This window comes from Dipteris shenzhenensis, chromosome 33 (genome assembly GCF_047967505.1).
Source record: "Dipteris shenzhenensis isolate YYH24624 ecotype China chromosome 33, Dip_SZ_1.0, whole genome shotgun sequence".
In the NCBI taxonomy this organism is placed as follows: Eukaryota; Viridiplantae; Streptophyta; class Polypodiopsida; order Gleicheniales; family Dipteridaceae; genus Dipteris; species Dipteris shenzhenensis.
Genome location: NC_141628.1, coordinates 27047023 through 27072273, shown reverse-complemented (window position 1 = coordinate 27072273; position 25251 = coordinate 27047023). Strand labels below are relative to the sequence as shown.

At 44.0% G+C, this 25251-nt stretch overlaps 1 protein-coding gene across 2 annotated transcripts in view; it reads right to left on the bottom strand.

Moving 5' to 3' along the window:
- Nucleotides 1–25251, bottom strand: part of LOC147879903 (RGS1-HXK1-interacting protein 1-like) — a 98876-nt gene that overhangs the window by 18091 nt on the left and 55534 nt on the right. For both annotated transcript variants that reach the window (XM_087371862.1, XM_087371861.1), the window contains exon 2: nt 19050–19116. In XM_087371862.1, the coding sequence (XP_087227988.1) occupies nt 19050–19116 (67 nt within the window). The remainder of the gene's footprint in view (nt 1–19049; nt 19117–25251) is intronic.

Below are 25251 nucleotides of genomic sequence, written 5' to 3'. Positions count from 1 at the left end.
ATCTTGAATCGAATTCTCGCTCTCTGATGCATTGGATCACCATGAGATCAATCAAGACTTTCACCTAGAGAGTCTCTCGATTGTTGATGGCACTAGCAACAGTGTTGCTCCTTGAACCTCCAGCTGGACAAGAAATAGTTATTCCACCACATGTAAAGAGCAAATACTTCACACAGCCGTTGTTTCTCAGGGTGCTAGACAGTCTTCAAAGAAGGTACTGGAAACGTCTGCATCCTACTGAGAAGATCCTTATAATGGAGGTTCTACTCTCCATTTGCTTCATACAACAGTTACAAGAACCTGCAAACACGTATTCAGCATTTGCTAGTGACATAATCTGTTGAGACAGGAGACTGGAGGAACACAATACTCAATAAAACACGAGGCTACACCTGAAAACTGTGCATGAAGTCCGTAGTTTTATGGGACTCTGCTCCTATTACAAGAGATTCATCAGGCATTTTACAAGCTCCACTACATGACCTTACCAAGAAAAATGCAACCTTCACATGGGGAATGTCACAAAAGAAAGCATTCAATACACTCAAGGAGAAGTTGACTACAGAGCCTATTCTTGTAGTCCCGGATCTTTATCAACCTTTTGATGTTCATTGTGATGCCTGCGGAGAGTGTGTTGGGGCTGCATTGCATCAGAATGGACATGTAGTAGCATACGAAAGCCAAAGATCGTGTGATTCTGAGAGATACCTGGGAATCTATGAAAAAGAATTGTGGAAGGCACCTGGCCTACTTATGCCTCTTCCCGCGCCTCAGGCATCGTGGGAAAGTATTACAATGGACTTGATTTTTTATTTACCAAGATCAAAGTCAAGTAATGATGGGATTTGGACTATCATTGATAGATTCAGCAAGCAAGCTCATTTCATTCCAGTTCGCAAAACCTTAAAGGCAGATCATATGGCTAAGCTTTTCATGGCACAGATCTTTAAGCATCATGGTATGCCTAAGTCCATTGTCAGTGATCGAGATCCCAGAATGACCAATCTATTCTGGAGAGCTTTATTTGATAATATGGGGACGAATCTGAATTTTTCTTCTTCTTTCCATACCCAAACAGATGATCAAAGTGAAGTAGCAAATTCTACAGCATTGCATATGCTGAAATGCTACGTGGGTGACCAAGGTTCAAACTGGGAAAAGTACCTACCATTGGTAGAGTTCGCTTACAATAATACAGTTCACAGCTCTACAGGCAAAGCCCCCTTTGAGGTCATCTATGGGAAGGTGATTCTGCGACCTATCCTAAGGACCAAAGATGGAATATTTGCAGCTGATAAGTTTGTGAGAGACCTCCGGACAGCTTTCAGCCAAGCCCGGACAGCAATTGAAAGGTCTCAAGAAAAGCATAAAAGAGCTGCAGATAAGCATAGGAGACAATTAGATCTCAAAGAAGGGGATTGCGTACTTTTAAAGTTCGAGAAAGCTAGGCTCCACAAGTTTAAAGGCAAACAGAAAGTGTATGCAAAGTTCTCTCCCGGGTACTATGGCCCTTTCAGGGTTACAGAAAGAATAAATGAGGTTGCATACACGTTGGCATTGCCAGAGCATTGGAGGATTCACAATGCATTCCATGTGAGTCTTCTAAAGAAATTCAAGGGGCCAAAGCCTACAGAGCCAATAGCAGAGAATCCACTAGAAGTGGATGAACTGGAGGAGGTGATTGTGTACCATATTGTACGCAAAGGCCCTCAGGGCAAGGAATTTTACAAGTACCTTGTAAAATTCAAGAATTATACCGCATTGGATGCCAAGTGGATGGATGAAGACATGTTGTCCGATCATCCACAACATTTGGATGTTTACAAGGAAGCTTTTCAGTTGAGGTCAACTGAATAGAAGCCGAGGGGATGTCACCACAATGTAAATATCCTAAGTCAAAGTACAATTGACCATTTCTTTGATCGTAATTAAAGAATTTTCCATCTAGGTTAATTATGGTCAAAAGAGTTCTTCTATAGGTCAAAGAATTGACTACGGTCAAAGATACTTGACTTCGGTTAAGTAAGCCTGACTTCGGTTAGGAAGACTTGGTTTATACCAAGAAGGTTAACTGTGGTTAACCAAGATGTGCCAACTTCGGTTGGAGAGTTGTGCCACCTTCGATTGGAGAGACTTGACTATAATTAAGGCGCCTCGACCCTTGGTCCAAGCCCCTTAATCATGATCAAGAGCATTGACTCCGGTCAACCAAACAATATATATATTTATATATAGTTGTTATGTGTGCACATGTGTTCAGTGGGGACGCCCACCGTGACTAGGATTAGTCCATAGTTTATTATTTTTGCATGCAAACACTAACAACTAATGGGTACCATGGTGGTGCGCTTTAATTAATTGTTACAGGTACTATCAGGGGCTAAAGACCCAAGCAATTTGGAGCATAGCAAGCATTTCAGAGGCCACCCACGTGACCAAGTGCTACGAAGATCCTAGTCTAGATTTTAGACAAGTGGCATGTTGCCATTTTGGAATGAGCTTGAAGCTCTTGTAAAGATTGATTCACGTTTGAAAATAGGTATGACAGCTCTACGCTGAACTATGTACTCCAATTCTCTCTTCTTTAATAAAAACCTTGGGGGGGGTCCAGCCCGACGATTGTTCTGGGCCCTAATGTATCTGTAGAGAGAGGGAGAGAGGGAGAGCAAGAGAGAGTGTTTGCAGCAGTTTGCTTCCTGTGATTTCTGCAAGCAGGAAGGGTGAAAAACGGAAGGATGTTTTAATGATGGAGATTGCATAAGGTGTTGCAGCAAATTGGGAATGTGGCATATAGTTTGAAGCTACCTATTTCTCAACCATCATCGTTGCTGCAGTTCAGCATGCAATAGTGGGGACTATTGACAGATGCAACAGAGAATACTCACTCCATTCACTGTTACATATATGCTATGTAGACATGAGCTTCTCTTCTTCATTTTATTGTTTGTGACTCCTCGTTACAGCTCCATTGCAAATTTGAGGGTAAATTTCCTTTGAGCAATGTGGACTACTTAGTGACTTTCTAGTCTAATCAGCCTTTTAATGGCATTGTAAATAAGTAGTACTTTAATAGGATGGCCTAATGTTGCCATGTGGCAACCTAGGGTGGACATCCCATAAGCATTGTGGTATATTTTGCCCAACCCTATACATATAAAAGGGGGCCCTGCTGTACCATGTACTCATTCTTGAAATGCAATCTAATGAACATTCATTTACAGCTGAGCCTTGTTTTGCTAGGCTGTGAGCTAGCTTAGCTACAAAAACCCAGGACAAATGCAGTTCTACAAACAAGAAATTAACCCAATGGACAGCTCCGGCATGCCGAAATACCTAGGGGAAGACCATGATTGTATTCAAGTCTGCGGGAGACCCTTCACGATCTATGGGGGACTGGCGATCAATATCAATTAATAGTGATCCCTTACACCTAATAGAGAGAATATTACCAGCTTGTCATGTATTCAGTACTTGTGGGGCTAGCTTGTGTGCTAGACCCAGTATCTTGTTACGGTGTTTCAAAATCTATTTCAAGTAGCTTCCTAGCCTTTTGGTTTGTTGCTCCAGCAGATTTTTTAGATCTCTTCTGTCGACATAGCCTTCTCTGATCTGTGCGTAGGCTCTACATGTAAGGAATACATTACTGTTCATTCTCTACTTCCCTTGTGGGGCAGATTTTGCAGGTTTTCCTCTTTGGGAATCCGTGGTCTTATCCATCTACCTCGATATGATGTGAACTAGTTTTGATTTTGCGTATTAGATGCCTACATTCCTATGTCTTTCCAGAGATATTTCTGCATACCATGGCTGTCCATTGAATTAATTTCCTGTTTATGAAACTGCATTTTGTTACCGGATTTTGCTGCGTCACAATCTCCCTTATTTCACATGCATCTTCTAGTATATGAGTGGTTGTTATACCCCATGATTTCATCCACTTCATTCCCTCTCTGTGCCAGCCCAATCCGTGTAGTTTCCATCGCCTTGTACACTGGTGTCCATGTTCTCAAATTTGTCGAGGTAAGCCAAGAATTGACACAATGCTCCCACCTCTAGAGGTATCATACCCCTTTCAGCCAGTAGAATGGGGCAGTGTGTGTATGCCTTAACCCCTAACTCTCCTATCAGGAAACGTTTATGTATAGTTTCTATTCTTTCACAGTATATCCTAGACAGCCCGGGTGACCAAGCGGGCATCCGGGAGAGAGAGAGAGAGAGAGAGAGAGAGAGAGAGAGAGAGAGAGAGAGAGAGAAGCTAATTAACGTGTGTAGAAGTCCAAGAAGGCATCCGTGAGTATTGAATTACATCATGTGAAAAACTGGTGATCTTAGATTACTCATGAATGACATATTACCGAAAAAGTCTTGACACATGGAGTGTTTTCCTTTCTCTCGCATGGGCTCGAGTGGGGACCTAGTGCCTCTGAAACACGGTTGAACTTTGATGTTGTCTGTCTCTATCCTTCCCTAGGGGCCTCTCACATGGGCATTGTGAGAGATCTTAGCATATTGTGATCCAAGGCATGTGTCCTATCTTGCTGACCTAATGTCCTTGGGGAGAAGGCTAAAGTTCGATCCTGACAGCCCTTAGCACGCATTTTGAGCTAGATCGTAGTCAGCTAGCCACGTTGATAGGCAGATTTCGAGGACCCCAATTTTGAATTGCTAGTCATAGTAACTAGGTGGATTTGATATTATTGTACACCTTAGGTCATGTTGTTAGAATTATTGGTATATTCTAGGCCATGGCCAATGTAATTTAATAAATAGGTTAGGGGCACTTTTCCCTCATTGAGGTTTTTCCCCCTAACCACAGTTAGATCCTTAACTACGATTAGTGGATAGGATAAGGTTTTGTCACTTAGACAAAACCTCACACTCTCTTGTATTTTCACTCATCTATTCAGACATTTTGCTCCTCTTGCATTCTTCTCTCACATTTGGTATCAGAGCAGGTTGCTCCCGGTACTGCTCCTTACCCGCAAGCTCGAGCTCTAGCCCACGTTCCTACTAGTCCGTACAGTCCATACGACTATAAGGATTTCTGTCGCTATAAATCTGAAGGTCGCCGTACAGCAAGCGCCATTTGTACTAGCTCGCTCGTACATCTGCAACTGACAGGTCGTTCCGTACATCTGCACCATCCATACCAGCTCGTCGTACATCTACCAATCGTCCATACCTTGTACGGATTCTGTACACTGACTACGTCTCAGATGCGTACATTCTCGTCATACATTTTCGTGCAGGTGTACGGATTCCGTCAACAATGGGGGGTAGACCATAGTATAAAAATATGCGCTCACACATACAAATCCACACACCCACACAAACTTAAGCATCCATTTATACAAAGTCTTTGTATTGAGTTTCTGTCGGCACTCTGGAGGTGAAGGGCATACTCAGCCATGATGAAGGCTAGCACTAAAGGAGAAGGCTAATCAAAAACTAGTCCAAAATCTATTCATTCAAGCTACAACTGCTTGTGAAGTCTAAACGATTTCATTTTAGTCTCTCCCAAACGAGCATCTAAATCTATCCGATAGGGCAACGCACCATTTAAGATAGAAAGAATTATCGCAATACCAACAAGCCGCGACATGGACGAAAACTTCACAAGGTGAAATTTGCATGTCCGCTAATACGGCAGAAGCATATACCTAGATGAATCTAGGAACATTCCCAAACTCATCCTCTAAAAACACAACATAGTGCAGTTTCAATCTCATGATAGTCACTCATAAGGTTGAAAACCATAAACTCCATCACGCATAGCAGGGACTAGCTCCTATGACATCCCCGCTAACGTTTTGTTGCAGGCATTGCAGTCAGGTTGCAAAACCTGCTCCAAAAATTTGGGGCTTTTTTGGTTTTGCTTGCAATCTTGCATACAAAATTTGGGGCTTTTGCAGATAATTGCAAAATTTGAGGTTTTTGGATGCTTTGCCCCCTTTCAGCTGCAATTTCTCGCAAGAATTTGCAGCTTTTGCATTTTGAATGTAATTTGGCCGTGGAAAGATCATTTGGGAGCTTTGAAAGCAGTTTTGGACTCAGTTTGAGTCATATTGCAGACATTTGCCACTTTTTGCAGATATACTTAGCAGTGTTTTAGCATTTGCAGAGCATTGTGGTGCATCTCAAGCTTTTGATAGGCTATGACAGCAATTGAGTTTGTTGGCAGAAGTTTTTGGCAAACTTTGGTTGTGCATTTTACATCCCAGGAAGGGATTTTATGTGTCTAGTTTCCTGCATTTTTTAGTTTTCTGGCAGAAATGGCTCAAAACAACCCCAAGGAGGTGTTTGGAATCCTCACTCAAGAGGATAAGATGGATGGAACCAACTACTGCTTGTGGAGTTTTATGGTTCACAACATCTTGGTTGGCAGGCATCTGTGGGATTATGTCAATGGAGATGAGACAAGGCCAAAAACTGTGGCTACTTGTCACTCCTACAGCTGGAGGCACGGGTCGAGGTCAAAATGCAGGACAAGTGATTGGAGCAGCAGCTGCTACTCCAGTGGCTCCCACAACAGAACATAAAAGGTGAGATTCTAGGGATGCACAAGCTCTTTCAGTTAGTTCTCTTTCTGTCGAGCGATTTATTATTCCTCACATTCAGTCATGCAAGACCTCGAAGGCAGCTTGGGAAATTTTAGAGAGCATGTTTGCAGCAAGAAATGATACCAGAGTTTCCTTCGTGAAGAGAGAGCTATCTCATACACATATGGATGAGGGAGATTCCATGAATGCTTACCTCACAAAACTTCACGATTTGAGGGAATTGTTGCTGAATATAGATGAGGTTATTCAAGATTCAGAGATGATTACCACCACTCTAAATTCTCTTCCTAGGTCTTATCTCAGTTTCCACACCTCACAGAATTTCTCATTGAGGGGGGGATGCAATCCTACGAGTGGGTAGGACTCTTCTTCCAGGAAGAGCAAACAAGACAGAACATGGCAATACATGCTGCTTTCTAAGTTCAAGCCCAAAGGGAAAGGGCAGCAAAAGCAGCATGGAAATCAGCCCACACATCAGCATAAAGTTGATTCAAGATAGCCCTCTTATAAGGCTAAAGGGAATGCAGATAAGCCTAAGAGGAAGGGCATTTGTCAATACAGCAAGAAGCTAGGTCATTACATTGGTGAATGCAAGAAACGAATAGCTAAGGAAAAGAAAAGGGATTCAGGTATGGCTATTTCAAATGCATCAGCTCCTAATGCACATGATGGAGGGGATGTTACAGCCAACTTTGTGAAAAAGCACTATGCATTTTTTTCTTGCATTTCAGATTTTCCAGTGGCTAGTCCATATACTACAGCCACTCTTGAGGATGACCCGTATGCTTTCTTGACTTGCAGCTATGACCCTTCAAAGGATGCATGCTCTTTCAGTGTTACCGAGACACTGAACACTTGGTATTTTGATAGTGGTGCTTCTAAGAACATCACTTCTAGGAAGGTCTTTTTGCATCTCTGAACGCACCACCTGCTAAAAAGAAGGTGACATGTGCAAGCAATTCTTCTTATTCAGTGTGTGGAGTAGGTGACATCATACTCACGAGTCACATCCACGGATGGCACAAATTTTAGAATTACAGATGTTCTTTATGTGCCAGGTATAAAGAAGAATTTGCTTTTAGTGCCCTCTCTCAATCGAGGAGGATTTCAGGTCATATTTGAAGATGCTAAGTGTGCAGACGAGACAAAGAGAATGACTAAGCTTGGATGTTGTCTGGCACTTTGTATCGTGGTCTTTTTCAGCTTGACATTTATGAGAAACGATCCGATCTTGCACTTTCAGTGAGCACTACCACTACTGCGATGCAGAATGTGTAGTTATGGCATGCCAGATATGGGCACATGAGCTATGGCAGCTTGGTGACACTTCAGAAGCATGCTATGGTTGATGCATTGCCTCCTTTGGAGTCACCTCCTCCTCATGCATGTGACAGATGCATCCTTGGCAAGATGCATAGATTTCCTTTTAAGAAGGATGGTGCAATTAGAGCTACTCGTAAATTACAGCTCATACACAGAGATGTCTACGGTCCCATGAGGACACTTGCTTTTGGGGGTTATCTCTATTATGTTACATTCATAGATGACTTCACCAACTACACTTGGGTCTGTGGTAGGAAGAAAATGTGTTTATGCATTTCAACAATGTGTGGCCATTGTTGCAAATAAGGCAAGACTCAAGGTGTAGACACTTCGCACTGATAAAGGGGGGGAGTATATGTCTCATGAATTTGAAGGGGGAGAGTATATGTCTCATAAATTTGAGGCATTTTTTAAGGAGAAAGGCATCATGCATTAGCTTACAGTGAGGCTTACACCTCAGCAAAATGGCAAAGCTGAGCGCAAAAATCACACTCTCATGGAGATGGATAGATGCATGCTTACTAGTAAAAAGTTCCCTCACAGATTTTGGCTCGAAGGCCTCATGTGTGCCAATTATGTTTTGAATTGGGCTCCACCAAAGGCTTTGAAGACAATCACTCCCTATGAGGCTTGGCATGGGAAAAAGCCTTCAGTGGATTACTTCAAAGTTTTTGGTTGTCTTGCATATGCCCACGTGCCTGTGGAGTTTCGACATAAGTTGTCAGATAAGACACATACGTGTATTTTTGTTGGGTATAGTGCACAAAGCAAAGGCTATAGTCTCTACAATCTTGCTTCTCGCAAGATTTTTGTGAGTAGAGATGTTATTTATTCATAGAATTCAGCACATACACATGCTGAATTTACTATTCCAGCTTCTTCAGATGATGTTTTTGAGGGGATGCTTCCTATAGCTTTTGGTTCCCCACCTGAGGCTCATGCTGAAAATCGGAATTTACAGCAACCTCCTCTTGATCCGCATGCCCCGATTCAGCCACATGCTGATTTTGTTCCTCCACAAGGTGTGGATAAAGTTGTCAGGCAAGATATTCAAGAGATACATGCAGCCAAAACAGTTCCGAATTACAGCCACGCTGTTGGATGCCTCATTTATTTGTGCAATACAAGGCCCGATATTCAGTTTGCAGTATCTCAGGTGAGTAGGTATACGCACAACCCAAAGACAACACATTGGCAAGCTGTAAAATGCATCTTTCGTTATTTGCAAGGCACAAAGTCTTATGGCTTGATGTTTCCCGGGGGGTTGACTTGCAGATGCATGCTTACAATGATTCAGATTGGGCTGGAGACTATGATACCAGGCAGTCCACTAGTGGTTATTGTTTCTTTTTGGGCAAAGCTTGCATTTCTTGGCTAAGCAGGAAACAATCTACAGTGGCTACTTCCTCATGTGAAGCTGAGTACAGGCCAGCTTTCACAGCGACAGTTGAATGTGTTTGGCTGTGTCGTTTGTTTGCTTATCTTCATCTCTTGTTGGAGGGTCCTTCTCCAATTCTCACTGATAGTCAGAGTGCTATAGCAATGGCAAAGAATCATGTGTTCCATGCTCGCACGAAGCACATTGAGGTTTATGTCTGAGAGAAGTTGCATGCAGGGCAGACAAGTATGATCTATGCGTCAACACATGACAATGCTGCAAACATCTTCACCAAAGCACTTCCACGTGAGAAGTTTGAGGCATTTCGCAATGCCCTGAACTTATCTCCTTTTGGTGATTGATCACTACCTTGTACACCACATTGGCACTGCAGGGGGTGTTAGAATTATTGGTATATTCTAGGCAGTGGCCAATGTAATGTAATAAGTAGGTTAGGGGCACTTTTCCCTCATTGAGGTTTTTTCCCCTAACCACAGTTAGATCCCTAACTACGGTTAGTGGATGTCACTTAGACAAAACCTCACACTCTCTTGTATCTTCACTACTCATCTATTCAGACGTTTTGCTCACTCTTGCATTCTGCTCCCTCTTCTTTCACACATGTTTTGCATGCTAGGACTAGATGTTTATTTGCATGAAGATAGAAATTGATTGTTGATTGTGTAACTGGTGGTAGATAGACCAGTGGAGCAGTGGGTAAAGAGCATGTAGATTAAAAAAGCACCTATCAGTATTTTTGCAATGACTTTTGATCCGTAACTCAGGTTTAGGAGTTTTTATTGCTAAGAACGAGATCTACGACTTTCTAGAAGAAGTCGGGGTCTAAATTGCGAAAGAGAGAGTCTCCTACTTTGCGCCATTGGAGTCTTCCTTGTGTATGAGAGCCTCCTACTTTGCGCCATATTGGAGTCTTCCTTGTGTATGAGAGCCTCCTTGATCGCTGTTCTGGATTGCAGAAGTGTTGGTTGTAGAAGTCAAGACTGTTGCAAGGTGTGTTGATGAAATATATGAGTTGCCGATTCTTTTCTCGTCTTCAATGTATGTTCTAATGTTCGGTGTATGTTTATGTGTTAGAGGCCTATGATAAAGGTCATCCACGGTCCTCTGGTTTCTCTCATCCCTGTTTTGGAGCTTCCAATGAGGAGTTTCCTCAAGAATTTCTGGTGATTAGGGAGAAATACTCACGTCACATATGTAGCTGTTGTTGTAAGAGCGAGATGGCCCAAGATTTTTCCAAGTTTCTTAGATTGCCTATTGAGAATCCTTCTCAATTCATCGAAGACTTCAAAGTGTTGCTAAAAGGCAAAGATAGACCCGGAGTTCTTTAGCAGATCCTAGGCTAAGCAAGGATATGGTTTTAGAGATTTGTTCAAGGTGTTTCGGTAACCCAAAATTGGGACGTTGAATATTAGGAGGTAAGAGCTGCGCTTTTAGTTCAATATGCATATGAAAAGGATCTGGAACGAGTTGTGTAACCACTAGCAAGCACCCAATCAGGAAGTGGACCAATACCCAAACCGCTTTGCTGAGCTGTGGCAGGAATGGAAGGCTTCTTTGCATCTTGAAGTCCCACCCGAGACATTCGTTGCTGGACTCATGTTAGGACATTCGTTGCTGGACTCATGTTAGATCTCAAGTTGAAGGTGGAATTGAAGAATCCTCGTCGGTTTGATGAAGCTATTGAAATTGCACGTGCCAAGCAGTGGAAAATGCATCACTTGGATTTTTTCAAGTTTACAAGGGAAGTGGTCTTATGCATCAAAGCTCGTAAAGCCTGCTTTGGATGTGTCTATGTTGCCTTATACACCAAGCAGTGGATTTCTTTCCGATGTATCAATGTCAACAATGCAAGTGGATACGATGTAATGAAATCAGAGGAGACCAATGATATGCTTTTTTCCACCGCCAATGATAGGTGCTACAGATTCATTTATAGAAGGTGGTGAAGGAGTGCTTGATGACACTTTGAACTCTCATATTATAGATGCAGAATCATATTTAGCAGAGGCGAATGAAGTGGAGCTAAAGATGCTTGAAGGGGGTGATTAGAAGAGGATCCGGGACCTCTTGAAAAAGAACTGTGCATGCATGTTGAAAATGAGGCGGGTTTTTATGCTGAAGAAGAGAAACAGATGATTTATATTTCCAACTAGAAAGACGATCGTTTGAAGGTGGTAGATGCTCAGCATGATGAAGAGGTGGATGCTTGGGATTCATTTATGCAACTAGTCCATGAGACAGAGACAATGATGGCCAAGTTACAAGAAGCCATTTGCACACAAGCTAAAGGTAGACAAGAGGATGGGCATGAGCCGTATCAACCCCATATTGATGAAGAGGTAGTGCCAGTGCAAACAACCTGTGAGGATGATGAGGATGATAATGAAGAGCAAGAGAATAGTGAGGCTTCTTACTCGATGATGCTGATGTGTTTGACAGAAACAACCATTTCGCTTCTCTTTCTACCTTTCCTTATCCTTCTTTGGGACGAGTCAATATGATGTGGCAGAGCCTCTTGTAGCAACTCCAATGCAGGAGAAGAGAGTCGAAGATTCTCGTAGGGATATGCCTCTTGATGCAATGGATGTACTGCAAGTGCAAGCCTGTGAGTTGGATGCCTTTGACAAAGATATATCTGTCTAGATCATGTGCGATGAAGGAATCTTGGATAACCATAAAGGTAGCAGGTGATGTTTTGCCACATGACTCAATGCATGATGCATCTTATGGAGAGTTTTCAAATAGAGACGTGTATGCACAAACCACATACAATAGGGAGGTTCTTGATTGGGGCTTTAAGAAATCGATTGAAGCATCGGATTTGAAGATGGCATGCATATTGGAGAGATTGAAACAAACCACATACAATAGGGAGGTTCTTGATTGGGGCTTTAAGAAATAGATTGAAGCATCGGATTTGAAGATGGCATGCATATTGGAGAGATTGAAACATGGACTATAAACTTTGAAGACACAAGAAAAAGAGACTCAAATAGTGACTGGTACAAAAGGAAGGGTTAATTTCCTTCTTATCCAGAACGATAACAAGGCAAAGAAAAAGGAGACTCTGTCCACAGCTGAGGGGTGAGAAAAATGATGGCGGACTCCAATTTTGAAGATAGAAACTGATTGTTGATTGTGGAACTAGTGGTAGATAGACTAGTGGAGGTGTGGGTAAAGAGCATGTAGATAAAAAAAGTAGTCGCACCTCCCAAAAGAAAAAGCAACAGTCACTATTTTTGCGATAAATTTTCATCCGTAACTCGAATTTAGGAGTATTTGTTATCATTGCAAAGCTGCAATCGAGATCTACAACTTCTAGGAGAAGTCGGTCTAAATCGGCAGAAGAAAGGGTCGGAACTGAAAATACGATATGGAACTTGTTTTTGGTGTGAAAGGTGTAGAAAAGTTGATGTTTTTGAGGGGCAGTTGTCAGTATCTTGGGATTGGAAGAAGGGTGGTGCTTCTACTTTGCACCCCTTGTGTATAAGAGCTTCCTTGATCATTGTTCTTGGTTGCAGAAGTGTGGGTTGTAGAAGTCATGATTGCTGCACGGTGTGTTGATGATGAGTTACAAGTCTTTTTCTAGTGTTCGGTGTATGTTTGTGTGTTAGAGGCCTATCATAAAGGTCACCCACGGTCCTTTGGTTTCTCTGATTAACGTATGCCATGTGATTAACATATATGCCATGTGAACGGAACGTACTAACACTACTCATGTGGTAGCATTGTTTATCTCCCTCATATGATGAAAGAGCTCTAGTAACTTTTGTCTATTGTCATCTATTAGGGCATGCTGTCTAGCTCCATTTTAATGTGTAATGATTTGAAACGAGACATCCATGTACAAATGTCTCGCTGCAAACTCTACAAGTTCGATGTCATGTGGAGTGCACCTAGTCCTCAGATCATGCAAGAGAGTGTCATCCACGTGAAGTCCGTCCGTTCATCCTCTCTAAGGTCTATCATCCAAAAGCTCATCCTCCATACAGGGCTTCTTGTCGGACTAGTCAAGTAAATACAAGTCCTCTGTATTGACGTACTAGAAGTGAGCCTGGAAACGTTCTTGCTATATCATTGCTAGTGATAAACAAGCACACCTATCTCAAGCAATTCACCTACAAAGGTGATTGAATCGTGCTGAAGCTAAGCTTCATTGGTATTGAAGATCACAACTTTGGTTTTAGCTATGTTAACCGTCACGTCCGGGCTCTCAAAAAAGGCTTGTAGAGCGTGGATGCATTCTGTAATCCTTTTGTTGTCTTTGAGATCAACACTACATCGTCAACCTAGACATTTGTATGTACGATTATGTTATACAAGGTATGAGTATATTTAAGTCCGCATTAGACCCTTTAGGAGCTATGAGACTCTTCAATGAAAGAAAATATTACCAACTTGCTACATGGCGAGCACTTGTTGGGCTAGTTTGTTTGCTAGCCCTAGTACCTTTTCGAGGTGTTCCAAAACCTCTTTTAAGTAGTTTCCTAGCTTTTTGGCTGACTGCTCTAGCAATTTTTAAAAACTATTTATTTTGTCCCCATAACCTTCTCTGATGTGTGCGTATGCTCTACATCTCAAGAGTAAATGTTGCTCATTTTCCACCTCCCCCCTGGGGTGGATTTTGTAGGTCCTTTCTCCTCTGGGCATCCTAGGTCTTCCAACCTACCTCTCTCCACTTGTAGATCATGTGAACTGGTTGTAATTTTGCAAATTAGATGCCTTTTCAACATTGATAATGCTCTCTCTCTCTCTCTCTCTCTCTCTCTCTCTCTCTCTCTCTCTCTAGAGACGCTACGCGAGTACCATCATCTGATACGCAGGAAGAAACTTGACTTCGTGCGTCAAAACGAGGAGGAGCTACTGAACATTCTGTTCAGTAATAACTCTAAGGACTTCCAGCGGAGATTTCTAGAGGGACGGCCCCCCCCACCACTCATTGACACTCAGGTTTGGTCTGATTATGCACGCACGCTCTATGATATCCCAAATCAGCCAACCCCTAACCTATCACATATGCCACGCCCCACATCCTGCACCCTCTTCACTAGGGAGGAGTAAAGGATGCCGTAATGAAACTACATAATCGCCGAGCAAAGGATCATGAGGGACTATGCACTAAGTTCATTGCATATGGGATTAACCTCCTAGCCCCGATCTTAGCCAAGCTATTTAATGAAGCCGTTTGCTTGGGGTTTCCATGCACATGGACCATCAACACTATCTCACCCATCCACAAGGCAGGGGATCCCATGAACCCAGAGAACTACAGGACCATTATGATTGGACATGTCATGTCCAAGATTTATGCATCAATACTTGATTCTGAGGTCAGCAGATTTGCGTAGTATCAAGGACTCAGAGCAGCAGGACAGGCCGGTTTCAGGCACGATCATGGGACCATGGACCACATTCTTGCGCTCAGATGTATCATCGAGGAGGCAAGGGCACGGAAGCAGAGGGTTTACTGTTGCTTTGTGGACTTCCGCAAGGCATTTGACACTGTTCTGAAAGCCCACCTCATACGACGCCTACAGGACTTCGGTTACGACCAGGAGATCATTTGGGCTATCATGGCACTTTATGAGCGAGTTTCAAGCAGAGTCCGGACAAGATCTGGATGGACAGACGAGATCATGAGCACTATCGGGATCAAACAAGGGCACCATTATCACGTACCTTGTTTGGCCTCTACATTGACGAGCTCGAGACAATGATGCAGGCACAGGGTGGGGTAGGCTAATCTCTCGCGGGCACGCTGATCCGGATATTACTTTACGCAGATGACGTGGCTCTCTTGACCTCCTCAGCAGAGGGGCTCTAGACACACCTTGACGCACTTCAGTCCTTTTGTGAGTCTCATGATTTGAAGGTCAACTTGGGTAAAACCAAGGTTATGATCTTCAATACATCTCGAGTCGTCATGCGCGATGAGCATTTCGCATTTGATGGGTCCCCTCTTGAGGTAGTTTCATCATACACTTATATGGGAGTCCTCTTTTCCGGATCCATCTTCACCATGAGACTCGCGATGTAGGCACGCCTGAGCAGAGGATATGCCTCATTGGCTAGACTAGAGAGACAGTGCTTCCGCTCTCACTTTCAAGATCCACGGACCAAAGGGTTGCTTTTTAACTCCTTGGTCCCCGCCTGTCAGGGATGTATCGCAGTCCATGCTAGGGGCCAGACTTGTCGGACACAGACTCGGCCAAGGTGGAGCGGCTACGGGTTCTCATGTTATCATGGATGATCCGTGGTAAGCCATTTGTCCCTCACCACATCATTCGCGCGGAGTTTGGGTCGCCCCCATTACAACTAGATGCTGCATTTCAGGTCATTACATATCTGTACCGAGTCAGGGAGTATGGGGATTACACATCTGGGCGTAGCAGGATACCATGGCTAGCACTTTCCTCTTCTATGGCACTTGCAGCAAGGGGAGATCAGAGATGCTAGTATGCACGTACAGAGAGATGGTTTGCGGGAGCTCCACATAGACAGACTACCTCCTTTTCAGTACAGTAAGGATGCTCCTCTCTCTCCCCTCCTATCACACGAGGTCAACCCGGTTATCCGTGAGGATCTACTATAGCTACACACATTCCGGACTTGGTTGGGCCGAAGTGATCTCCCAGTGAAGCTGGGCTTCTACAGAGATCACTTCTTACATATCACAGCGAAGGGTTTCATTGATCCGCCAGGATACACACAGATTCACCCACCCCACTCGCTGAGGATCTCCCTTGGGCAGTTCTGAGTCTCTTCACACAGACTTTGTATCGAAAGCAGCAAAGCAGAGCGCTTACCCAAGGAGAGGCGCATATGCACACTGTGTGACATGCAGGAGGGGTTGAGACAGAGGAGCATTTCATCTTTAGGTGCCCTATTTACTATGAGATCCGAGGGCGTTTCTACTGCCTCTTCAGAGATAGTTATGGGATGTTGGCCCGTTTCCTCTCCTACCCAAACCAGCGATGTTTGGCTGGTTTCATTCATGAGGTGCTCAAACACCGCAATAGGATACTCCGATCACAGAGACAAGAGCAGACTTCTCCCTCGACTCATGCTTCTCAGAGCTCTATCACGGAGTTCTTTCAGCCAAATCACATAGACCCCCACGAGGCGAGACCTCGACATGACCATGACTCGGAGCCTGTGACCCGACATCTCAGACAGAGAGTTGACTCACAGATCATACTTGGGGACATTCCCTCCTTGTTTAGGGTTGGAGCCCGACCGACAGGGGTCACAGTGGCCTTGGTTAGACGCAGAGCTACGACCAGGAGACGTACCAAGAGTGCATCCTTGAGGGGGCAACAGCATTCTATTGTTGACCTCATGCCTCCACTTCCACAGCCCCATTCATCATGATGTCCTGCTGCTGGCAATGATGATGATGATGGTTATGATGATGCCGACGATGATGCTGAGATTGATACATATAGTCGGGAGATGACTATGTTGTACTTAGGACTTAGTACTGCCATTTTGCATTTTTTTGCATTATGCATTGGTGTGGATGCTCGTTTAGTAGCTCCACTACCACAACTCATTGTATCAGGTTTTTCACAGTCTCATAGACCCATCGGTCTTCTGAAGACTTTAATAAACTCTCTCTCTCTCTCTCTCTCTCTCTCTCTCTCTCTCTCTCTCTCTCTCTCCACAACTCGATCCGCACATGTCCCAACACGGAAGATGCCTCACCCTACGAGTGCAAAGACATGAGAGCTAACCTGAGACATGAGCGAGCCTTAGGCCATCTGACGTCACCTAAGGTACAACAGATCTCACGACAATTGGCACAGCGTAAGAGGGGGCCTTTCCTTGCACACAGGATGGATGAGGCAACCAAATCATTTCAAGAGGGAGATGCTACCATTGGGTGGGGGTTTCTATCCTAGGGGAAGCCGCCTATAGATCCAAATGTTTGGCACGCATATGCATGCTCTCTCTATGACGTCCCGATATAGGCACCACTTGATATGCCCTCTATGCCCAGGCCCACTACTCGTCATTTGTTCACTACACAGAAAATACGGGCTGCACTCCGTCGGCTCCATAACAAGAGAGCATAGGATCATGAGGGACTATGGACCTAGCATTTCGCACATGGGCAAGAGAACCTGGCTCCGGTTGTGGCACGGATGTTCAACAATGTTGTATACCACGGCTTCCCATCTGCTTGGAGCACTACCACCATTGTACCAAAAATACACAACGCATGGGACTGGGAACTACCGCACTCCAATGATTGACCACACTTTGGCCAAGATTTATGGATCAGTACTACAGAGGGGGATCAACAGCCCCACAGAGGCTTATGGACAGCCGGCTCTAGGGCAAGCAAGAGTTCGGAGACAACAGAGAGAGAAATCTGCTGTAGAGAAAGAAAGAAGAGAGAGAAAGTGGCATTAGAGCAGAAAATCATGGGAATTTACCAGGATATGAGCTCGTTTCTTTTAAATTTTGAGTGTGCATGCACGCGCACAAACTTTTGTCATGGGCCCACTAGCACAAATAGCCAAATATCTGCAACTTTAGAAAGACTGAAGGGTTTACTCATTCAGCCACCAACAGCACTGGCACATGCTGTGACTCACAAGCATTTTGACACAGTGCCAAGACAAAGCTATGGGATAGAGTAGTAGCTTAGAATGTCACAAAGGAAATAAAAGAGGCAGCTTTACGATTATAGGAAAAGCTTTTGGCTGAGCTAGCAAGATGCATTGTAGACGGCTCAAAAGGAGAAGAAAAACTTAAAAGAAACCTTTGCTAACATCAGGGAGAAACAAGGCTGCCCAGTCTCCCAAACCTTGTTTGGGATATTTGTAGATCAGTTTGAAATTAGATAAGGAGATGAAGAGAAAAAAGCGTCGAAATATATGGGTATGTCCTTGTTCTGCTACTATATGTACATGATGATGCGGTGTTAGTAGCAAGGGACAAATCTAATCTCCAAAGACACCTGGATGCACCCACTAGATCCACCTCGATGCACTCACTAAAACCTGCAAGATTCATAAGATGGAGGTGAACCTAGTCAAGACCAAAAGTGATGATTGTAGGAACGGGGATTTAGTTTTTCAAAAGACGGATAGATAGACAGCTACAAATGCTTGTGTGGAGAGTAAAAGACTTGGGAGGACAAAAAGCACTCTTTAAAATGCATAAGACACATGTATGGAATTGGAAAATCTGAGTTCTTATTCACTAATTTGGAACAACTACTTGTTTTGTATAGCTGCCAAGCATGCGGACTTGCCCTAGCAGAAGAAACATGGAAATAAAATAAATACGCAAAATGCCGAAAAGAGAGGACATAAAAGCTATGCACACGTGCATTGGCAGAGGATGAAGCTCACATACTACTCTATTACAGCAACAATTAGCATATAAGAAGGAAACTAGTCACCCAGAACTTGCAGCCTCTTACTTTCTATGTCTCCTTGAATTGTATCCAAAGAGCAACGAGCGACGGAGGGGCCAGACAGTGGTAGGGAGAGCTTGGTAAAGCAGATGTGTATGAAAGGAGGGAGAGCAAACAACAGTGAGGCATGGGCAATATTATTCAAACCTAAGACGCCTTGAATAACCATCAACTGTAGATATGCTCTCACATGTATGCCTATAATCACAGGTCTTTGTATTGGAATGCCAGATGTGAAGAGCAGACTCAATCATGATGAAGGCTAGCTCTTAAGAAAAGCCTAATCGAAAAATCACAGATGAGACACCTTGGAATATCTTATCGTGAGAACTATCAATACCTTTGAGCTTCCCAAAAAGTAGGTCTTCATATTGGCCATATTGAGATCGCACATTCTGCCATACAACCTGCACACAACTTTTGAAGTAAGCACAAGCCTTACCACGTTCCACACTTTCTCCACTTTCGTACGTTCAATATGAGAAATTAAAAAAATACACAGCCATAGTGCGAGCTACGAGTCATCCATACTATCTTTCAGCTTAAAGATATTTAAAAGCCTTTATAATGTCTGATCTTTCAGCTTAAAGATAGTTAAAAGCCTTTATAATGTCTAACATACAAGTAGAAACCTCAACTCTACATCAGCCCGAGGACTCCATCTCAGTCACTCAACCCCACCCAGCCAGTTGGCTTTTCGGTATTCTTATTTCCCCCGCCACCTTTTTCCATTCGAGAGAAACAGTCTCTGTCATGGCACTGGTGCGTTGCTTGGTGAGAGATTGACCAGGTGAAGAATGATGTTTAGGCAGCTTTGGCATGCTCCACTACACGCATTACTCTAAAGTCTTCCCCCTTGGGAAAGGATGATATTGCATTCAGTTTGGAAGACCAGAGCATTTAGAGGAGGTTCTTATACAGATCCCTATTGACCTGTGCACAGGGATTGGCTTTTTTCCAAGTGGGTATAGGGACAAGACTTCTCAGTTTTGGGGGCCGGCCTGGTGGCCAACATATACTTTCCTAGGCTTCATATAGAGTATTTATCACACATCCATGACATATGGTGGAGCTCTGGCCATGTGGTCCAGAGGGACAGATCCTTGGTTAGATTGGACCTGCCCCTTGTTCCTTCCATCCGAGTAGTTACATGTTACCAGAGTGGCGGACCGAGCTTCCCAACATCTATGGTGGAGGGATCATACCGCATAAATGTCTTGGTCAAGGGCCAATGCTTTGCTTGTAGACAGTTGAGGCATGTTGCAGCAGTTTGCCCCACAAGTAGACAAAGTCATCTTACACGAAGAGAGACAAGGAGGTGTCTCTCAGGACAGGGAGGACAGCAGACAAGACAGCAAAGGGTCGAGTAGCAACCAGAGACAGTAGCAAAGGCCTCATGAAGGGGGATGGAAGAACTCCGCACAAGAGGTCAGAGAGAGAGAGAGAGAGAGAGAGAGAGAGAGAGAGAGAGGGCCATGACAAGAGAGACGAAGAGGAAACATCAATAGGCTCAGTGCAAGAGTGTTCAAATGGAGTGTCGCCCTGTGCAGCAGACTACTGAGACATGCATGCAAAGGCATTGTTGAGAGAGAGAGGCTCAGACTCACAAGAGTAAGCCCCATGGCACTTCACAGACCTAGGCACACATAAACACCTCCATGGATGAAGCAAATGCCTCGAAGTTGTCTACCCCTCCGTCAAGGTACACTGCCCCGTAAAATTGGCAAACTTTGCATCAAGATTCTTCGAGAAGCTCCTCCAAAGTTGGGCATCCTGATGCCATGAATACCAATTCCTTTGTCTCTTGACAAATTGCTCTACCTTTTGCATCAAGAAGCTCCTCCAAAGTTGGGCATCCTGATGCCATGAATACCAATGCCTTTGTCTCTTAACAAACTGCTGTACGTTTTGCAATAAATAGAAAAAGTAGAGGGGCCAAGGAACATCCTTGTCTCATTGATCTAGCCATATGAAATGTGTCCCGCAAGGTGCCCCTAGCTCAAACTTGGCTATGTGTCGAGGAGTAGAACAACAAAAAAATCTAAATTTGTACGATTGGATTTATTCTAGTCTTACAAAGGGTGGAGTAGTAGAATGTTGACACTCCTATTATCCACTATCGCGGGAAGCCCATCCCCCTCAAGAAACTCCCAATCCACCTTATCATAAAACCTTTTCAAAATCAAGAAGCAAGATCAAAGAATGTTCGCCTCTCCTCCTTCCCTCCTATCATCTCAAGTCTCTAGCGTATTGAAATCATGCCTAATACACCAGTAGTCAGCGATTGGAAGAGCCGATTAGATGGTGGTGCAACCTGCTTGTTGCCACATTAGGGGCATAAAATGGACAAAAGTCCTATTGCAATGTCATGGGCATCCACAGCCCATGTCATACTCCTTTCACATGCTGTCGCATCAGCAGCACAACAGGATAGAAGTCAGAAGAGGACAAAGTAGGTTGAAAAACAGAGTTGACTTTTATAGTCAAAAGGCCAACCTGCATTGACTAGTTGATCAGGGCCGGCCAGTCAACAGCCCTATTCCTATAAAGCCCACTAGTCCTCTCTCATTCTTGCATCTTCTATGTAACCATAGTTCCTCCAGCGTATCTAGACTTACCTTCAGCAGAATGACCTTCATAGAAATAGTAGATGGTCACCCTAGTTAGCCTCAGCCTCGCGCCTCGCAACAGTGAGCTTAGCCTCAGCCCTACAGTTATAGCCCTTCAGTGGGATCCCATCACGTAGCTTCAGCTCTCTTCAACGAGGATTCATAGTTGTGAAAGGATATCTAGACTTTCCCAAGCCCAAAGCACGAAGAAGAAAGATAGTAGCTTAGCATAAAGTCTGAGTTCATGCCTATTTCAATATCTCTATTTCCATGCTTCAGCGAGGATGGGCTTAGTTAGCTGAGTGAAGGACTCTTAGCCCTCAAGCTTGTTACATTGGTGTCGGAGCCTAAAAATTTCCCTGCGGTTGGAAGCAGCAGCAAGGGCCATCCTTCAACCTGGGTGGGACTAGTATCACCAGCAGGTATATGGTGACAACCCGCACCGGAAGGACACCATTAGCTCAGCAGTCCGGCATGGAAGAGGAGGAGGCAAGATCCACAGACGTATCAAATCTCCTTACAGTATCTCTAGCTACACAGGTTCCAGTGATGCAGGAGGATCGAGTATACAAAGTTGGAGAACGTGAGCATGAAGCCCAAGGAGCAAAGGAAGCACGTGATGGTACTGACCGAGAAGCCGAGCGTGAGGCTCGGTAAGCAAAGGAAGAACGAGATCATCATCTTCTCATTTCCCTATCCTAACCACAGGGAAGTGAGCAAATCAAGAGGGTCCATCAGCCGCAATTGTCATCCCTGGGAAGCTCAACTTCTTATGGTATGATATAAAACAAACCCCTTAGTGTTGATTTCCTGGTTCAATCAATTCGAAAGGTGTTTTTCAGTTGTAGCCATAGAAGTGTATTCTTGCATAATGCATCTCATAGGAAAGGCGATTACCTGGTGGCATAACTGTGTTAGAATTATTGTTATAATTTAGCAGTGACCAATGTAATGTAATAAGTAGGTTAGGGGCACTTTTCCCTCATTTTAGAGGTTTTTTCCCCTAACCACAGTTAGTTCACTAACTACGATTAGTGAAGAATAAGGTTTTGTCGCTTAGACAAAACCTATCCCTCTCTTCAGTTGTATCACACTCTTCTATTGCAACTATAGCTTTCAGCTCTCACTCTCCAACTCACATTTGGTATCAGAGCCAGGTTGACCCTGCTCCCTGCTTTCTTGCTCGCAAGCTCCCTACTCCAAGCTCAACAGCTCGCTGCCCGTCCGTACAAGCCCGTCGTCCGTACAGTCCTCCGTACAATCTGTACGGACTGTACTTCCTGCGCCGTACAACTCCCAAGCGTGCAGCTCCCATCGCCCGTACCTTCATCGTACAACCGTACTGTTTCGTACAGCTGCCGTACGCTTGTCCGTACCTGCACGCGCTGACAGCGCCATCTGTACGCACAGTCACTGCTACAGCCCCTTGCTGCGCACATGATCTCTACACACTTACAGATCTGAAGCGGCGCCCATACACTGCTGCCGTGAGCAGTCCATACTCCACGTCAACCTTGCTCTCGTCCGTACTATGTACTGCAAAGGTCGTCGTCCGTACAAGCTACCAGTTCCGTACATCGCCAAACAGTTCGTTGACCGTACAACCATACACCTTGTCCGTACAGCTCGCCGCCAGATCCGTACATCCGTACAGAAATCTGCACTATACCGTACGCCCATACACAGGAGGGTACCCGTCCGTACAGCAAGGTAGCTATTGGTTGGTAAATCAAATGGTAGATTTTTGCTTTGCAGGCCATTTTGTCCGCAGATTTGGACACATTTTGTGTATTGGGAATTTTGTCAAATTTGGGGCTTTTGCATTTGTTACAGAGAATTGCAAAAATTTGGAGCTTTTGCAATCACACTGCAATTTTGCAGTGATATTTGGGGCTTTTGCAGGCAGAGTGCAATTTGTGCAACATTTGGGGCTTTTAGACCATTTGCCCCTTTCTGCTTGCAATTTCAAGCCACAAATTGGGGCTTTTGTGTTATGAGAGCAATTTTGCAGGTTTCAGTTCACAATAGCTTTCTGTAAGTGTTTGGAAGCACTTTTGGTAGGTTTTGGGAGAGATTGGATGCTCTGGCAGATTTCTGACGGAGACATTACAGAGATTTGAGTTGCATTTTCAGCCAGTGTTTGGCTGTATTTTTTGGGAAACTCCATTCCCAGCAAGGGAATTCAGATTTGCATTTACTGTATTTTCTTTCTCAGACATGGCCCAGCAAAATCAGAATGATTTCCAATTCAGTGGTCTCTCACAAGAGGATAAGCTGGATGGTACCAACTACTCCCTCTGGAGTTTTATGGTACACAATATTCTGATTTCCCGTAATTTGTGGGACTATGTAAATGGGGATGAGATCCGGCCAGCAAATGTGGCACCTAATACCCCTCCCCAGCAAGGAGGAGGCAGAGGTCGTGCACAGGGTACAGCTACAACACAAGTTATTGGTGCAGTTATACCTACCACTCCAGAGCAAAAGAGATGGGATTCACGTGATGCTTTAGCTTTGTCGTGTATTTCTCTTTCAGTGAAAAGATTCATCATTCCGCATATCCGGTCGTGTAAGACCTCAAAGGCAGCATGGGATATTTTGGAGAGCATGTATGCAGCTCGGAATGATGCCAGGGTGTCTTTTTTGAAAAGAGAATTGTCTCATACACATATGGAAGAGGGTGACTCCATGTCAGTGCACCTCACAAAGCTACAGGATTTACGAGAGCAATTGCTGAATATTGATGAGATCATTCCTGATTCAGAGATGAGTACCACTACTCTGAATTCTCTTCCTGAGTCTTATCTCAGCTTTCATACCTCGCTGAATTTGTCATTGAGGGGGGGTGCAAATCCTCTCAATTTTCACGAGTTGATAGGACTTTTGTTGCAAGAAGAGCAGACCAGTAAAAACATGGCTTCACGAGCAGGTGAACATGCCATGCTTTCAAAATTCAAGCCTAAAGTAAAGGGACAAGCAAAGACATCAGCAAATCAGCCTTCCAGTGGTTCAGGACAGCCTTCTCAAAAGGTTAAGGGTGATGCAGGTAAGCCCAAGGAGAAGGGAATATGTCATTACTGCAAAAAGCCAGGTCACTACATTGGAGAATGCAAGAAGAGGCTTGCAAAAGAAAAGAAAAACAGCTCCGGTATGGCTGTTTCAGATTCAGCTCCTCATGCATCTGACAATGAGCAAGCTACAGCCAACTTTGTGGAGCACGACTATGCCTTCTTGTCTTGCATTTCAGACTCTCAGTTGGCTGCTCCGGATACTACAGCCACTTGTAATGATGACTCTTATGCTTTTCTGACATGCAGTTATGATTCTTCCAAGGATGCATCAGCTTTCAGTGTCAATGAGACACAAAATACATGGTATTTTGATAGCGGTGCCTCAAAGCATATCACTTCCAGGAAGTTTCTTTTCACATCTCTGCATCCACCTCCCGTTGGTAAAAAGGTCACATGTGCCAACAACTCCTCCTATTCAGTTCGTGGTACAGGAGAAGTTGAACTTACAGCCATTGATGGCTCAACATTCAAAATTTCTGATGTCTTGTATGTGCCTGGTATCACAAAAAATCTACTTTCAGTGTTCATTCTTAACAGAGCTGGATTTCAGGTCATTTTTCAAGATGACAAGTGTGCAGTCCATGACAGAGAAAATGACAATGCCTTGAGATTGTCTGGCACTTTGTTACATGGTCTTTTTCAGCTTGACATGTATGAGAAAAGACCAGCACATGCTCTTGCAATTTCCACTCCTACTGCTGCTATGCAGAATGCGGAGTTATGGCATGCCAGATATGGACACATGCATTATGGCAGCTTGATGACACTTCAAAAACATGCTATGGTTAATGCATTGCCTCCTCTTGAAACACCTCCTCCACATGCCTGTGAAGGGTGCATTCTTGGTAAAATGCACAGATTT